Source organism: Salvia splendens, unplaced genomic scaffold (assembly GCF_004379255.2).
Source record: "Salvia splendens isolate huo1 unplaced genomic scaffold, SspV2 ctg249, whole genome shotgun sequence".
Taxonomy (NCBI): Eukaryota; Viridiplantae; Streptophyta; class Magnoliopsida; order Lamiales; family Lamiaceae; genus Salvia; species Salvia splendens.
In genome coordinates this window covers 1-16,457 of record NW_024598887.1, presented here as the reverse complement: position 1 = coordinate 16,457, position 16,457 = coordinate 1, and the positions used below count along the sequence as shown (strand labels likewise).

General features: G+C 39.4%; 3 protein-coding genes across 3 annotated transcripts; all 3 read right to left on the bottom strand.

Annotated features, from left to right (window-relative positions):
- Positions 1 to 269: 269 nt before the first annotated feature.
- On the bottom strand, positions 270 to 5,804 carry LOC121789474. Its single transcript, XM_042187928.1, has 5 exons — positions 5,601 to 5,804; positions 5,205 to 5,272; positions 2,093 to 5,126; positions 1,324 to 1,366; positions 270 to 656 (listed from the first exon to the last, which is right to left on the bottom strand). The coding sequence occupies exons 1-5, from the start codon at positions 5,740 to 5,742 to the stop codon at positions 533 to 535; spliced, it is 3,411 nt and encodes a 1,136-aa protein (XP_042043862.1). The 5' UTR covers positions 5,743 to 5,804; the 3' UTR covers positions 270 to 532.
- A 2,701-nt stretch (positions 5,805 to 8,505) lies between these two features.
- On the bottom strand, positions 8,506 to 11,210 carry LOC121789473. The gene is made up of 9 exons (XM_042187927.1): positions 11,054 to 11,210; positions 10,933 to 10,973; positions 10,589 to 10,834; positions 10,074 to 10,134; positions 9,505 to 9,629; positions 9,300 to 9,362; positions 9,091 to 9,215; positions 8,848 to 8,980; positions 8,506 to 8,766 (listed from the first exon to the last, which is right to left on the bottom strand). The coding sequence occupies exons 1-8, from the start codon at positions 11,127 to 11,129 to the stop codon at positions 8,848 to 8,850; spliced, it is 870 nt and encodes a 289-aa protein (XP_042043861.1). The 5' UTR covers positions 11,130 to 11,210; the 3' UTR covers positions 8,506 to 8,766.
- Positions 11,211 to 11,722: 512 nt separating this feature from the next.
- LOC121789475 (myosin-4-like) lies at positions 11,723 to 16,451 on the bottom strand (the record flags this gene model as incomplete). Its single annotated transcript, XM_042187929.1, is given in 11 exon segments — positions 11,723 to 12,056; positions 12,360 to 12,441; positions 12,513 to 12,660; positions 12,965 to 13,602; positions 13,689 to 13,768; positions 13,915 to 14,053; positions 14,056 to 14,689; positions 15,298 to 15,644; positions 15,647 to 16,049; positions 16,051 to 16,286; positions 16,289 to 16,451. Coding segments are annotated over 11 exon segments (2,973 nt in total), but the record flags the coding sequence as incomplete, so codon positions are not given.
- Positions 16,452 to 16,457: the final 6 nt, after the last annotated feature.

The following is a 16,457-nucleotide window of genomic DNA, read 5'->3' as shown; positions in this document are numbered from 1 at the left end:
GTATGGAAAAACTTTTATATGAATTACTTTTGTCATAAAAACAATTACTACTTCCTTACAAAATTACGAAGAATATATGTTTTTCATTTGTGTCTCACTTTTCAAAAGTTGAATGCAACATTATGAAATACTATCTCAATTGTACCATCTAACTAAATTTGGAGGAAATTGAAACGGGGTTGACTAATGACAAGCAAAAAAAATCAATTTCTTAGAATCAAATCGATGCCATTTAGTTGTTCACTTCGGCATATTAATATACATATCCATTATCCATCCACGTCACCAATTTTTATATGGCAATTTGAAACTTGGTTATCGCCATTCAACTTCTGAATTCAATACAACAAAAAAGAAAACTAAAACGATATCAATTGTGACACAATACTTGGTAAAGACAACCAAAAAAGGGACATCTCCCTCGCTAAAAAACCCAAAATTGCGAAGGTAATCCTTCCCAGGTATGAATAAAGTATACGGCATCTTCAGTAGTGAAAATATTTTCTTACATCGATTCCGGCCGGCGACAAGGTTAAACGGGCTGACTATCAGGAACAAAATCGATGGGCTGGGATTCTTCGATCTGGGTGGCGATCTCCTTCGCCTTCTTGAACCGCTTCGAGCTTCTTAGGATCACATCCATCGTCACATTCTCCCTGTTGCAACATGTACACAGTCAATCAAATCCTAATCACAGTAGCAATGTATGCTGCACAAGCAAATGAGGATTTGGGGAGCCCAGTGTCCTAGGAATTTATAAGAGTCCAGTTTCAAGAATTTACAATATGTGGAAACATGTATTTGACGGTTACATGGGTGATTTGAGACTTCGAGTTGCACCTCGTACTATCACCCCGTCCCTAAAATGAGTAATTCCTTTAGCCATTTCGGTCCGTCCACCATAATTAGTCCACTTATATTTTTTAAAACTTTTTCATCACACATTACACTACTAGTCTACTACTGATGTGGGTCTCACTATCTACTAGCATCACTTCAGCTACTTATTCTATTCCTCTCTACACTTTAGCAATTCCACATTAAAACTCATGGTGTCCCCAAAGTCTATGTAGCACTCCATATAAGATTGGGTATTTGAAAGATTAAATTTGCTCAATCTATCAGTATCTGGTATGTTTAACCTATATTAATTTTTATCTTTTAATTACAAATTATCATTCATGTTAACATCCGGAATAATATAAGATTGTCCATGGACTAAATAAACAATGAGCACAAGAAAGAAAATATGGGCATTTCATGCTTTATAGAACATAAAATCAGCAGTGACCTCAAGGATCAAAAAGCAGATAACGGACTTACTCTTCTAACATATCCAAAGTTTTTCCTTTTGCAGCACTGGATCCTGTAATTACAGCATATATAAAAATGTTAAGCATAGAGGCCAAGACAACACCAATAAAATAGGCAGTCATCGAATAACAATATAACATACAAACAAACTATACCAATCCCCGCACCCCTAAAACCTACATGAAAGACTTCTTATCACAAAGTGAAATAAAATCAAATCACCTAAACATGCTAAGTTGATAGAGTAATCGTAGCTCAAATATCAATGCCGGTGTGTGGAAATAAAAATGTAGTTGTTGTCCTTTGTTTGGTTGTAAAATGAATAAAACAAGCGAAAAAATGTAGCCAGTAAATTCCTAAACTTCAAGGAAAAGTAAGTGTATCAGAAAATCATAACTGCATCTAATACAAATACATATACCAACTTATAAAAATAAACCAGGCCTAGGCAGGATTTTAAATTATACTTGATTTTTTCTATTTTTCAAATATTAGTAGAATTGTACAATAGATATATGGGTTTCTTCTTAAGTTAGTAATATAGTTTGAATCTTGATAACATTAGTACTAATTGATATTGTCTAAAGACTAAATAACGTAAAAATACATTAAATTAACAGGGCCAGTTCTTAAACGGCAGTCATCTAGGTGCTAGTCCTGCTGCCCCATGGGCCCTACTGAAGATATAGAAATTACAAAATAAATGAGATACACATGAGAGGAATCTTTCCTAACATCAAACAATTTATATTCAATTTTAGTGTTATATGAAGCATACCTTTGCGAGTTGAAATCTGGCTCACTTCACTTTCCCCTTCCGAGTCATCACCTGACATGGATGAACTATCTGATGAAGTGAGGGTGCGATCATCTGAAAACAAGGTTCCATTTTCATCCCCATAACTTTCACCACTATCATTATGAAAAATTGTTCCTGACTTTGCCAACAAAATCTTTTTCTTCGGAGTTTTCATAGGCATCGTTTTTTTAACATGTGAACGCAACAGCATCCTTTCATTTCCCTTATTGTTGTGCAATGTCACGGACCTTTTCGAGCTTGATTTATCCAAAGATGGGTTCTTCTTATGGGAGGATGAGGGAGCAACAAAGTCATTGGGTTTCTGACGAGGCATCTCACACAACTCAGAAGGACTAGAAGTTTTCATCAGTTCATTTTCTTTAGCTTTTGAACTCTTCAACTTGTTTGCCTTTCTTACCTTGTTACTGATATCGACTTGATTCTGGAGTTGGTCAGCCACAAAGTACTGCTTGAAGTTGATTCCTTCACTGCCCTTTTCAGTATTTTCTTTGAGACCATCAGTGTTTAGGACAAGCTCGTAATTCTCATCTACCTTTTCTTCACTCTTACGAGACAAAACTTGGGACGACTCTACATCTCTGCTAGCTAGTTCAGAATTTGCAAAACCAAATGAAGTTTCTTTTGTTGCTAAAGGTTCAACACCAACCTGTTCATCCTCAACTTGCAAATTTTCTTGGACATCTGTTGCAGTGTGCTTTTGCTTCCTTCCTTTCTTTGTAGTTTTTCTAGATTTATTCTCAGTAATCTCGCCATCCTGGTTCGCTTGATTGGGCTTCAAGATGGTATTTTCTGTTTCAGCAGTGTGCAAAGCTGCATGGTAAACATCTGGAAAACTTTTGGTCTTTTCCATCATCATTTTATTTCTATCGCTCAAATCTTCCACAGTTCGCTCTTCTTCTTTTCTATTTACATCCCATACTTTCTCCTGAGCATCTTTGTTAGAAGCATCCAACAGTGTCATCTCGACATCCACTCCTTCATTGAGTCTGGTGCTTTCATCCTTTCCGGTTCCGGCGGTGATATGATCCCCTGATGGAGAAGACAGGTCTAAAGAACTTCTGGGACCATTGTGAATATCTGTGATGCCTGAATTCTCTATAGTGCTTACAGAATTCTTTGTTTTTCTCCTTTTCTTCATCTTCTTAACGCAGCTGGATATTTCAGCTTCCATTACAGCATCTGCATTCCCCACAATACTGGTCTCTTTCAACGCTAGATCTGGACCAACATGGTCAGGAGCTTTGCTATCAGCAGCCATTATACTTTCATTATCAAGCTCCAAAGATGCACCCTTTTCTTCCAACCTAGTAGTTTCTGTATGAGGCTTCTTCACTTCACCAATTTCAGTATGTGCCACATCAATTGTATGCTGGACTATCGCATCCAACGGTCTCATCTCGACATCCATTCCATCATTGAGCATGGTGCTTTCATCCTTTCCAATTCCCTTGGTGACATGATCCCCTGCTGGAGAAGACAAGTCCAAAGAACATCTGGTACCATTGTGAATATCTTTAATGTCTGAATTCTCCATATTTGTGCTGACAGAATTCTTTGCTCTCTTTTTTTTCTTCATCTTCTTGACGCGACTGGAGATTTCAGGTTCCATTACAGCATCAGCATCCCGCACAATAATGGCCTCTTTCAATGCTAAATCTGGACCAACATGGTCAGGAGCTTTGCTATCCGCAGGCATTATAACTTCATTATCAAGCTCTAAAGATGCACCCTTTTCTTCCAACCTAGTAGTTGCTGTAAGAGGCTTATTCATTTCACCAATTTCAGCATGTGCCACATCACTCGTATGTTGGAATTCTGCAGTTTTGTGAACTTTCTTTTTCTTTCTTTTCTTCCCATCAGATTTCACCTCCCCTGTTCCGACACCAGCATCCATTATTGTAGCATAAGGATCTGAAATGTTAGTACGAACACCTCCTGAATGCACTGATGGAACACCCTTGCCTTCATAATCTATTTTACTCTCTAATACATTGTCTTCTTTTTTCTCATCAGAATCTAAACGTTTATGGGAGTTCTGATCAATAATAGTACTCTTTTCTGCACTCTGCAAAAGGATATCTTCCTTCGGTGAAAAATCTGGAATAACATGGTCTGAAGCTTTGCTGTTTGATGGCATTAAAACTTCATGACCATTCTCTAATGACAAACCCATTCCTTCTTCCATTTTAAGAGTAGAAGGCTCGGTCCTTTCACCTTTTCCAAACTGCTCCATATATGTTCTATCATGATTGTTTTCTGCTGTTTTCTCAAATTTCCTTTTCTTTTTTTTCCCCAAAGTGTTGACATCTCCACCTTCACAAGCGGCATCCCTCATTCCAGCTGAAGAACCTTGTACAAAAACGGAAACAACCTCATTTTCCAGTCCATTTACCACACTCTCAAACCTATTGTCCTCTTTCGGTCTAACGGTACCATTTAGGTTCTGGTAGTCCAAAATGCTTCCAAAATTACCTTTTTCTGCTATGTTGGGTAGGTAAGTTCTGTCATACAGAAGCCTCCCATCATCATCATATTCATCATTCTTCAGACCTGAGACCTTAACAATTGAGTCGGACATATTAGGCTTCATATCTTTATCATTTCGACAAGACATGATGTCACCACCTTCGAATCCAGAATTATGACTTTCATCTTTTGTGTGCCTCACTTTACGTTTCTTCTTCACAGGAGACTCGGTTCTCATACAATGTTCCTCTGCATAAATTCTTCTGTGAGAACCAGTGGTCTCCGAAACAGCATTATTTTGAGCAGCACACGCCGGCAATGCAAAAAGAACAATTGCATTCTTGTTCCTATCAGATATGAAACCGTTGCAATCATCATTAATATCATTCATAGAGCTTCTGACTGAGTGATGTGTGGGGACAATGGAAGCTGTGACCGAAAGAAACCAATTTCTGTTAACCTCGCCAAATGCAGTCCAAACAAGCATATTGTCTGAAAGATGATAATAGTTTGATCTCTGTTCTAACTACATAAATAGCAGAAAATCATCAGACACGAATTACAGACAAACCCCACCATCAGACCTCTAAAATAAAGCATGTACCTTCACAGAGTGGACCTCTATATCACCAATTTCCGGAAAGGATTGCATATGAGCCACAGTCACCTTCTCTGCGCGTTTATAGAATCAGTCAGCAAATGCCGGCGTCATACATAATCTCAGAAAATTATAAGCTATGAGCAAAACAAAGCACAAAGGCTCAATTTGCAGGATCAACAGAATACAAATTTCTCAACATTCAATCCTTATGCGATTAGTATTTGCCAAAAAAGGATTACAAAGACAAATTATGTCGCAATCGAGTTCAAATGCACAATGTTTGCGTGATCAATAGCACATATGATACATTCATGAAAAGCGATTAGCATAATTTAACTTGTTAACAGACTACAGGAATAGTGAGAAACAACGACGGAAATAGAGGTAAAGGATCAATACTTTTTAAGTCTGAAACTGTGTCGGAGCTGCATACGGATACGGCGATGTGAGTACCGAGGTTGGTGTCTATGAACACAGAGTTGATCTCCGCCGTGCCTGCAGGTGTGCCGTCGTGAACCTGCGAACGACGTCGTTTCGCCATTGATGAAGGCGGGGCTGTCGTTGCAATGTTGGCGATGAAGATGCGGTTGTAAAGGTGTAGGGTTTTTGTCTTTTGGAATGTCTATTTGGGAATTGTGGGATTTATATTTATAAATTTAAGAAGAAGAAAAACACTGTTTACTTTCCCTAAACTTATTCACTTTTGTTGGGTTTTTTTTTAGTTTTCAATATCATTACTATTTATATAAATGGTTGATTCTTAATAAATACTACTAATTATGTCTTCGAAAGTAAAATAACTAAACTCCAAAACTAAAATCATAAAAACACCAAAATTTTCATTAATAATTATATTAAGTACATAATTAATTAATTATTATATAATAATTATGTACGCTCAAGTTATGTACATAATGAGACTTTATTGGAATTGATCATGAATTCATTCTTCACAAATAGAAGCACACCAGCATTGAAATTATCAAAATTGAGGATGAGGTGTTGCTTGGGTTGTCGAGCTATATCTGCTTCGTCAACGGCCTAAATTATTGTATTTTCTATCTCATATTCTATCATCACGTTATGTATGATAAAGCACACATACATAATGTTCGACGATGTATTCTTGGTACCATGCACACGTTGGATTTGTTGTAATCCCAACGTGCTTAGATTTCACCTAAAGCACGTTCAACATCCTTTCGCATAGTCTCTCACATTTCATGAAACAATACTCTTTAGAGCATCATCAGTGGAGCGGAATTCCTTGTGGAATTCTCAAAAACACCTCATGCCACGTCATACGGACTTCCCACTGCCCTGCCACGTCATACGAAATTCCCACTGCACAGTAGCGGAATTCCCTGCGGAATTCCCGACGTAATTTCCACATTAAAAAAAATTCACAAATTCACAAATTAGACAATTTTCGGAATTAAACAATTTACGGAATTAAAATTTCGAAGCGAATACGGAGAAAATGCAACCACTTTATTTATAAAAAAATCATACTTCATTAAAAAAATACATAATTACTAAAAAAAAGTACATTATTATAAAAATAAAACCGGCTTCTCACTCCTCGGATTCCTCGTCGCCAGTCCTCTCGCCTTCGGCGCCGCCGCCCCCTCGCCGTCATTGTCCGACATCCTGTCGAATCCCAAATCGCGGCGCATACTGTCGAGGAGGGGCTTAAGCTTCCGCTTGTAATGGGGGTCGATCGTTTGGCGCCATTCAACCATCGCACGTAACAAGGTTTCATGTGCGGCGATGCGGGCGAATGAGGGGGTTTCTGGATCGTTTTGGGGGTGCTACCGATTGAACCTCGGCGGATCCGCTGGTGCTTCCCCTCGACATCCGCGCCGCGGACTTTTGCCCAACCGGGCGACGGCGGCGGGCCGACGATGTAGGTGTGGGGACCTCTGCCTCGCCGGGGGAGAGTTCCGCGGAACCAGCACTACTACTGTACTCTCCGGAGGCGCTGATCTTCGTCCGCTTCGGCCAGCCAGATTCTACACCCGCAGTGAACTTGGGCAAAGACTGCACCACAAGAAACACCGGCCAATACTTGAATTCCCCGAAGCCGTTTTCAGCGTCGGGGAACTGCTGATGAGCCAGCAGCTTCACATCCTCAGCAGACATGCCGTTGGTTGCCGAGCGGAGGTTGTTTGTGTAAATGCCGGTAAATTGGCTGAGCTGCCTCTTCAACCGTTCCCATTGTTTCCGGCATGCTCCGCGTTGTGCGTTTTCCCCCCTTGCGGTTTGAACTGGAGGTAGCTTGGCTAATGCGCCACCACATCCGGTCGATGTGCTGGTTTGCCCCGACGTATGGATCCTTCACTACACTGATCCACGCCTTCGCCAGCGCGACGCACTCGTCCATGCTCCAGACGGTCCTCTTGTTCCCGCTGGATCCCTCCCCCACCTCGCCTCCGTACACCGGGACGCCCCGTCCCTTGCCCCTCATTCGTCCGGTCCTCCTTGCCCTCCCCGTCGTCGGTGGTGCGCTGGCGGGAGTATCCCGGACCGGAGAAAGCCCTAACTCCTCAAACGAGAACGTGTCGACGCCAGCGAACTGAGTCTCGAGAGGAGAGCTCGTCGGGTTGTCCGTCGACAGTAAATCCATAAAGGGCCCATAGACGTTGTCCACCGGCGATTGGGGGACCCCCTGCCTACTCCCCCTGAAGCGACATGCGACCCATGCATCTGGGGCATCATCCCTGGCCTCGCCCCGGGCATCTGGGGCATCATCCCATACCACTGCGGGTACATGTTGTAGTACTCGGGTATCATTCCCGGTGGCATTTGAGGCATCGCAGCGGATATCGGCGTACTCCCGCTAATGGGAAAATGGGGCACCGGTGACTCGCTCGAGGTAGGGGAATCGCCGTCGTGGTGCTCCATTGTTGATTCGAAAGAAATGTATTTTGAGAGAGAGAGAAAAACTTGTTAATACAAGTGGTGCAAATGAAATGAAGTTCAACGGGATGTATATATAGGAACCGGAAAAAAATATTTAATGAAAAAAGCGAAATTCCGCGGAACGCCGCAGAACAGACGTCCGCCATTGCTGATGCTCTGGTAAGTCTTTTAACGCCCCTTAGTCAACTAATTGAATAACCCAATAAATAGTGTCATATTTTTATACGTTTTTTGCTTGTATCAATATTAGATAAAGATTTAGAGGGTAATTATTATCTTTCCTTTTCTAACTCGTCTGTTTATTAGAAAAGATTCCACTTTTAATTTGGGAAAAGAGGCGGTGAGGATCGAATCCGAAATTTCTTTATATACACATGGAAGGTTCATCACTCGAATATCCATAAAAAGATGCATAATTTGTTATTCTAAATTCTTGATAAAGTAAAAAACATAATGTAAAATGTTCCCTGGTATTACCATTATCACTTCTCCAATTATGTGAATGCATTGATATCTTCTTCTTGCTCTTTAAACTCAACTCTGTCTTCAATCTCTCTACCACCATTCTTCTTCTCCGGCGATCCTGAACCTCTTCATCACACACGCACGCGCAGAGACCGACAAGCAGTCGAACACAGCAAGACTAGAACGGCAAAGTAAAGAAACAATGAGTGATGAAGCAATGGCTCAAATGCTTTTACAAGATGCATCAGAAAGCGATTACCTAATCTGCGTCTGAAGAGAGACGCCAGCTAATGCCTCCGACCAAGTTGTTCAGCGCATGAGAAGCCATAGGCACAACGATACTTGACGAAAAACTTGTCGTGTAACCATACACAACCCCAACAAAAGTTGCCCTGCCAAAGGTTTCAAGAACCACATCTAACTTACATGCCAGTATGCGTGTTCCCAGTTATCGTTCAAGCATAAAAGCATCGAGTTTGTAAATGTTCGTGTGTGAATGTACCAGACTGCAAATGAATATTTCCTGCCACTTCCGAGGTGCAGGACACCGAATAGTGCTGCAACCGCGAAGATACTCATCCAGCTAACGCCAAAGAGAGGCATTAATGCCCCACGGAAGAGAAGTTCCTGCTCGATCCCCAAATAGAGAAAAGTTGTCACTATATACATATCTCCAGGCTAACATCATGTAAAGAGGCAACGAGATTCTACCTCACTGATTCCAGGTAAAAATGCTACGACCAAGTAATCGAGAGGCTCCAAGGAAGTAAGAACCTGCAGTTCAAGAAGAAACGCATCGACAGTTCCAATTAATGCTCCTTTCAGGCTGTTGTTAATCACAAATTTATAGGCTGTAACTGAGAGAGCTAGCCGAGGGATCAAGACAAGTTTAATGTTGTAGAAACGAAGCATGTACCTGCTGATTAGCTGCTTTACTAGACTCTGCAAAATCTGGCCATATCTTCAGTAGCAAGAGACGACATGATGATACCAGAATTACTGATCCTATAATCAACCCGAAATGCCATGACTCGACACTAACTGCACAAAATGCAGGTTTTTGAGGTAATTGATGACGACAGATACGAACAGTTATAAGTATCTTCAATTTATTGATTTGGTAGATGTTTCCTCTCTTGTAGTAACTTTTTCAGTCTATGTATCACCTATTCTATCTGAAAGAGGGCTATCCTTCGTAAACTACATTCGCAAAGCCCTTCAGATAACTGTAGATCTATTTATAGTAAGTCATCTACACAGGCATAAATGTGTTACGACATAAAACCATATGGAAAATTCTTGTAGTGATATGATATGAAGCATTAGATTTACTTCTAAAATCATCATACATGCTTAAACCCCGACTGTCATCAGCCAAGTCCACCAAAATACATAACATAAACGATAAACTCTACAGCCCCCGCCCCCGGTACATTTACTATGTTCAACATGATGCATATGAAAAAGAGTGACAATCAATCTTACAAGTTATATCCTCGGAACAGTCAAGAACAGGCCATCCCTCTCCCGACACAAAATGAGAAACCTACAACCCAAACCATAAGATGAGTCCATCTACGAGCACATCAACAAAATGCACACAATTCTCAAGTATCCAATTTTAGCAAGCAAATCAAAGCACCAACAGAAATTATCTCTGGCTAATCAACTTACGAGGAGTCCACCACCAGCGGTACGAACACTCAAGATTTTCCTCAGAACAAAATAAAATGTACTCACATCAAAGTATTCTCACTTCAATAAAGCATAGATGCACCATCTATGATCACATTAACAAAATGCACACATTCTCAAGTATCTAATTTTAGTAACCGAAGCACGATCAATGATGCACCGAGAGAAATGATCCCAAGCTCATCAATTTACGATGAATCCACCAACGATATGAACATTCCTCTCAAACATTAAACGGGATCCATCGAAATACTAAACCACATGAGTTTGATAGTTTTTTTTTAAACTAACAGAATGAAATGTACCTGCCTAATTAAAACCCCCAAAGCAGCTATGGAAAGAGAAGTGAAAGTGCAGGCTTGAAGCACACTACTCCTTGATGGGACCAAAACTGAAGCTTGAGCTTCATTAATTTCAGAAGACATCTTATCCTCATCTAGACCTTCAATTTCATCTAAAACTCCCTGCTTCTCTTTTTGCATTTTCTGTCGTTTTCTCAACTTTTTGACATTATTCTGACCAGCCAAAGCTTTTGTATAACCTCCATGTCTCTTTACAGATGAAAATAACCAATAAAAAAGGAGTCTTTTAATAATCAGCTGAGTTTTGGAGCGAGAAAGGGAAAAGGTGAGAAGAATTGGAAACTCACATAGTGTAATTTGGTGGGACAAATATGTAGTATATCTCTACCTGAGTATAATTTGAAGAGCATGTCAAGAGAAGTGCAAATTCTTGAACAAGAGTGTTGAGTGGTGAGAAAGAGAAGTTACCCAGGAATCGGGAAGGAGACAGCTTTTGAAGATTAGGAGATAGCCCAAGGCAGCAGCTGCTGTTGAGCAAATCCATTCTCTAATTAATTCTTTTACAAAATGAACATCGTTTTTGTTTGGAATTTCTCAGTGGCTCAAAATATACTGTATTAATATCATGCGGTGTTCAATCAACTGCACTACAAAATTAGCAAATTTTTTTGTTTGATAATTTAATGCTCTATATTAAAATTCACCACTTTCAAGATTCGAAACTACACAAATTTCAATTTTTTTACAATAAATTACTATACTATTGTTGATTTAATAAATTTATACAAGTGATTCAATAATTACCATATCTATAATAACATATTGAAAATCATAATATACTGAAATCTTTGATATTTTTCAGTACATTGATACGGTATATATGTGTCAATAATAGTATATAAATGGCAATTTGACGAGAAATTATAAAGTTTGATCGAATTTTGATTCATCTCGCAAACTTTAAAACCAACGTAAAAATCGTAGGGAGTAACTTTTAACATCAGTCTCAATTTCTTTACAGCAAAGTATTCTAATTTATTATTTGTAATATGTTGTTGAAAAATGCCAACATACTTGGCCAACATAAGATAAAATATTAACATTGTTGTGATTTTCAGCCTCACCAACACAACGAGATCAATAATTACGTATGCTTCATTCATTCTGAAACACCAAATTTATTCCCTGACTGAAGCAAGAACAATTTCTGGGCTAAAATCTCTGAATCCCTAATATTCGATTGCAGAGAAACAAATTGGGAGAGTGAGTGATGGAACATTTACATTTACATATAGGAAAGTGTCTAACATAAACAACAACTTATAATCTATCCTACAATCACTGCTGTATGCTTTGCTTCCTTGCTTGTCACAATAATGTGCCGAATAACCAAATATGTAAGACGAGCCAGTACGCAATGACTCCTAACCTTCCTCTCGGATGACTCATCAAAGCTCGACTCCCGTTCACCCTGAACACATACCGACCAAGCATCAGAAATCACAAAGACAAACACAATAGAATCTACGACTACATGTAGCCTACAATTCATCGCGTTTTAGTCACGGAACCAATACTTAGTCCTCTCTATATTTCCAATCTCCACAATCTCTGTCTCCTAGCCAAATCTATTCAGTTAAAGGTATATAATTAAGTGATAATAGTCATTTAAATCATAATTAGACCAAACTTCATGATTTAAATGACTATAACTCTATAAGCCCTACAAGTAATATGTCAAACTAGAGAGAATATGTTGGGGTAACAGTTTTACCAGAATCCATCAATGCGATCTGCAACTGTTCTCCCCTGTCTAGGAATCATACCAGAAGTAACCAACGGCTTGAATGCATGACCTGCAAAGACGAGTTTCTGTTAATTCCAAGACCTCGGACTTCAATGGAGCAGAGATTTCTTCGGCACTCACCTTTATCTTCCTCGCGTCCCTTATCATTAATCAACCGTTCGGACTCAGATTCGATATTGATAGCAAGGTGATCGCCAGAACCCTTCCTCAATGGGCGCACATGGGCAGCAGATGAAACAGGACTGTTGTTGCTGTTGCCAAGTCCTTCCTGCAAGTTTTCAGGGGTAAGTATTTTGGATTACTCTATTCGAGCCACATACTTCAAACCCTGAAACATTGCTATATCCACACTATGTATATTTTCCTCCGGAGTTAAATGAGTTGGTACACACACACAGACCACAGTAAAAATTTTAAGTATAGTTCAAGTCGGCAAAGGATAATTTCTAAAAGTTAGTCCGATTGCAGGCTTTCTCTCCTTTATGCGTACGTGATAGCATATTCATTGTAGCAAAAGAAGGATAATAAGAACCATGGATCAGCAATACAAGAATATTAAAAAAAAAATTTACCACATCTTGCATTTCTGCTATCTCCGTCTGAGTAGACAAGGAAGCTATGGATTTTCCTCTTTCCCGGTCTATCTCTGGTAGAATGGCTCTCGATTTACTAGTCTCTTCTAGTAATTTAACCTTGTTCGACAAATCATCCACAGCCTTTTGGGCCCCGAGCAGTTTAGCACTAAGATCTTCATTTTTTAGCTTCAAAGTTTCAGATTCGTGCATCACGGCTACAACTAGTTTTTCGAGCAAGGGAAGGAGCCATAATTCCCCATTTACTTTGGAATCATCCATCACATCACCGGCACCCAGCTTCTTCGCAATAAGCTGTAAACCTGATTCCAGCTCTAACAACTTGTTCAGCTTATCGGAATTTTTCTCATTGGATGCATGCTCTTCGACTTGCCTCTTCAGCTGTTCAATGTCGAGTATCTGCTTATCAATGGTTGAGTGAAGCTCTCCATTCTGATGAGATAGCGAGCTTACCTTCTCCATATAGTCACTAAAACTATCTATCACATAGAACAGCTTTCTTACACTGGCTGACTTATCTGAATCTCCGAACACAAATGCACCATCAGGTACATTGATCAGTTTTATTTTATCAAGAACGGATTTAACTTGAGATGCCGATAAAGTCTCCTCCAGTTCTGAAACAAAACCATGAAAAGGGGGTAAATTACCGAGTAACTAACAAGGAAATTGGAGAGAATATGAGATAGCTAAGGGATCATACCGTGGAATTTGGATAAGGAAGAAGACAATTCTGCTTCTCTATCACGAAATTTGGATAATGAAGAAGACAATTCTGCTTCTCTTTTCCTCTGATCTTCTAGCTTGATTGCCATTTCATTAATTTCATCTTGCTGTGCTTTCATATCAGTTTCCGATTTCAAGATTTTTCTTTGTATAGATCTCTTTCTTTCAAGGCTTCGTCACAAGTTACTTGAGTTTCTCTCAGCATGCTCTGCATATCTTCTAGTTTGATAGTCATCTCAGTATGCAAGCTTTGCTGTACTTTCAGATCAGTCTCCAATTTCAAGATTTTATCTTTGTATAGATCTCTCTCTTCCAAGATTTCATCGGAAGTCTTCTGAGCCTGTTCAGTTTGTTCTGCATATTCCCTGTCATATCCATCAACTTACTTATAGCATCCTGAAACACCATACCAAGATCTTGATTCCGTCTCGCAGCAAGTATTAGCTTCTGAGCCGTCTTTACATGGTCAGTAGCAAGTGTTATCTCTTCATCATCAATATCTGCTTCCGAATCCATGGGAATTCTGCCATCTAGGTTTACCAATTCATCAATAGATATCAGCTTGGACACAACTTCCTTATTATTCAACTCCAATCCATGAGTGGCATCAGTACAAGCAGACACCAAACTTCTGATATCACGTTCCAGTGACACTATAGTATCCTCCTGTCTCTTCTTATCTGTTTCAATTTCCTTGACTTGATCTTTGAGAGAGGATGTATATTTCATGGCATTGACTATTTCGTCCTTCCTTAAGTTTAACCCTCTCAACATAGCATCCATAGATTCATCAAAAAGTGCGGACAACTTATTGAAATTATCAGCCAGAATTTTGCTTCTCACGTGATATCTTTTCACCATGTTCTCAATGTCAAACATGCTCTCACCATCGACTGCATTTCCCTCATCATTCAACAATTCCAAGTTTGGAGCAATATCAGTGTTAGACGGGAAAGTAGTTGAAAGGAGCGAATCATCCTACCAAGGTAAAGGAGACATGCAGAAAGTTTCCATTGGGTAAGAGAAAAAAAAACTTTAAACCGAATGCAGTATAAATCACACATGAAGGATACCATACCGACGGAGAAACAAGAGAGACATGCCTTCAAAAGGAATAATATAGAATAAAAGACATGTATTTGTCGTAAAGAATCGTCATGGAAAAAAAACATATACCAACTAGAAGATTTCAGACAATGAAAGTCATAAGTTGGAGTAGAGTGGAAAGTATAGAACTGTAAAAAACACTCTTTCTGATAGATGACTCTATAAATATTAAATAGAGATCGCCAATTGTGAAACTAAACAGATAGAAACCCATAACATAGTTACTAATAGTAGTTATTGACATTTTTATTTACGAAACTAATAGAAGAAAATTAAGTAATCACTAGAAAACTGAAGAATTAAAGGGTAACACTAGAGGTATTTTAATGTGCACTGTGATTAAGCTTGAGAATATTGTTAACTTTTTGCCAAAACATATGGATGTTTTCCTGGAGAATAATTCAGATATTGCGCATTCAAGCAAAAAAATGGAGTCGAGTAACACTAACACAATATGCACATAAAAGCAAGAAATATACCTTCACGATAGGACTGTTTTGCGGCATATCAGAGTCCATCTCCAGGGAACAGTTCCAGATCTCTTTAATTAGAAAATCTAAGCTCTTTAGGCTCTCAAATTTTCTCTGGAAACATTGCCCAAGCAAGGTTGAAAGCGTATCATCTTTTAGAAGTAACTGAAGTCTGTCAAACTGACCAGAGAGCTCTAAACTCCGACTCTGTATGCTACTTTGGTTGCCAGATAACTCTTCCATACAAGATTCCAGTTTAGAGGTAAGTGAATTTATCTCTTTCTCAGCATTTTCTTTTTCCCGAACCAGATCTGCCATGTTATTCTGTGAATTTAGTAATTCTCCCTCAAGCGATTGATTGTTACGGAGGATTCAGCAAGCTTAGTAGCAAGCAAGTCAGCTTCTTCTCTAATTCTCTTTATCTCACCATCCAAATCAGCTTGGCCAGTTTGAACTTTACTGTTTTCTTCAACAAGTAGCGACGCATTCTTCTGTGCCTGAGACAATTCATCTTCAAGGGACTGGATAATTTTGTCGGCGTCGTCCAGTTTTTTAACATTGACAGAAAGCATCTCCTTTAATTTATTTAGTTGCTCTTCAGCAAGAGATTTGCCTTCTACCGCTACATCTCTCTCGTTCGTTAACCTGGAAACATTGTCCTCTGTTATTGACAGAGCATCTTCAAGTGCTTTTGAACTCACAAGAAGCTCGTCATACTTGCTTGTATATGAAGAAGCTTTCTCTTTTTCCTTCTGCAGCTCTTTCCTCCAAGAGAGCCTTGGAAACCTCAAGTTCTTTCTTCTCATCCAAGAGATCAGACCTGCTTTTTTCTACAACCGATAAGGCATCTTCAAGTGATTTTATCACTGCCTGGGCTTCGGACAATTTGCTGGCCAATGAACTGGCTTCGTCGTTTACACTCCTCAGTTCTTGTTCAATTTGTGTCTTTGAAATTTCACTATCACTGAGATATCCAGCGAGCCATCTTAACTTCTCTGCGGCTCATTGAAGAAGAGATCAGTCGGAGTACTAATGCCTTCAATGGACTGTGTGACTCTTTGTAGCATAGTGTTGCTCTCTACTAAGATCTGCTCAAGTTGATCTTTTTGTTCCGTGGTAGAGGCTAGGTCTCTCTCCAATAGAGATATACGTTCTACATCAACTAACAA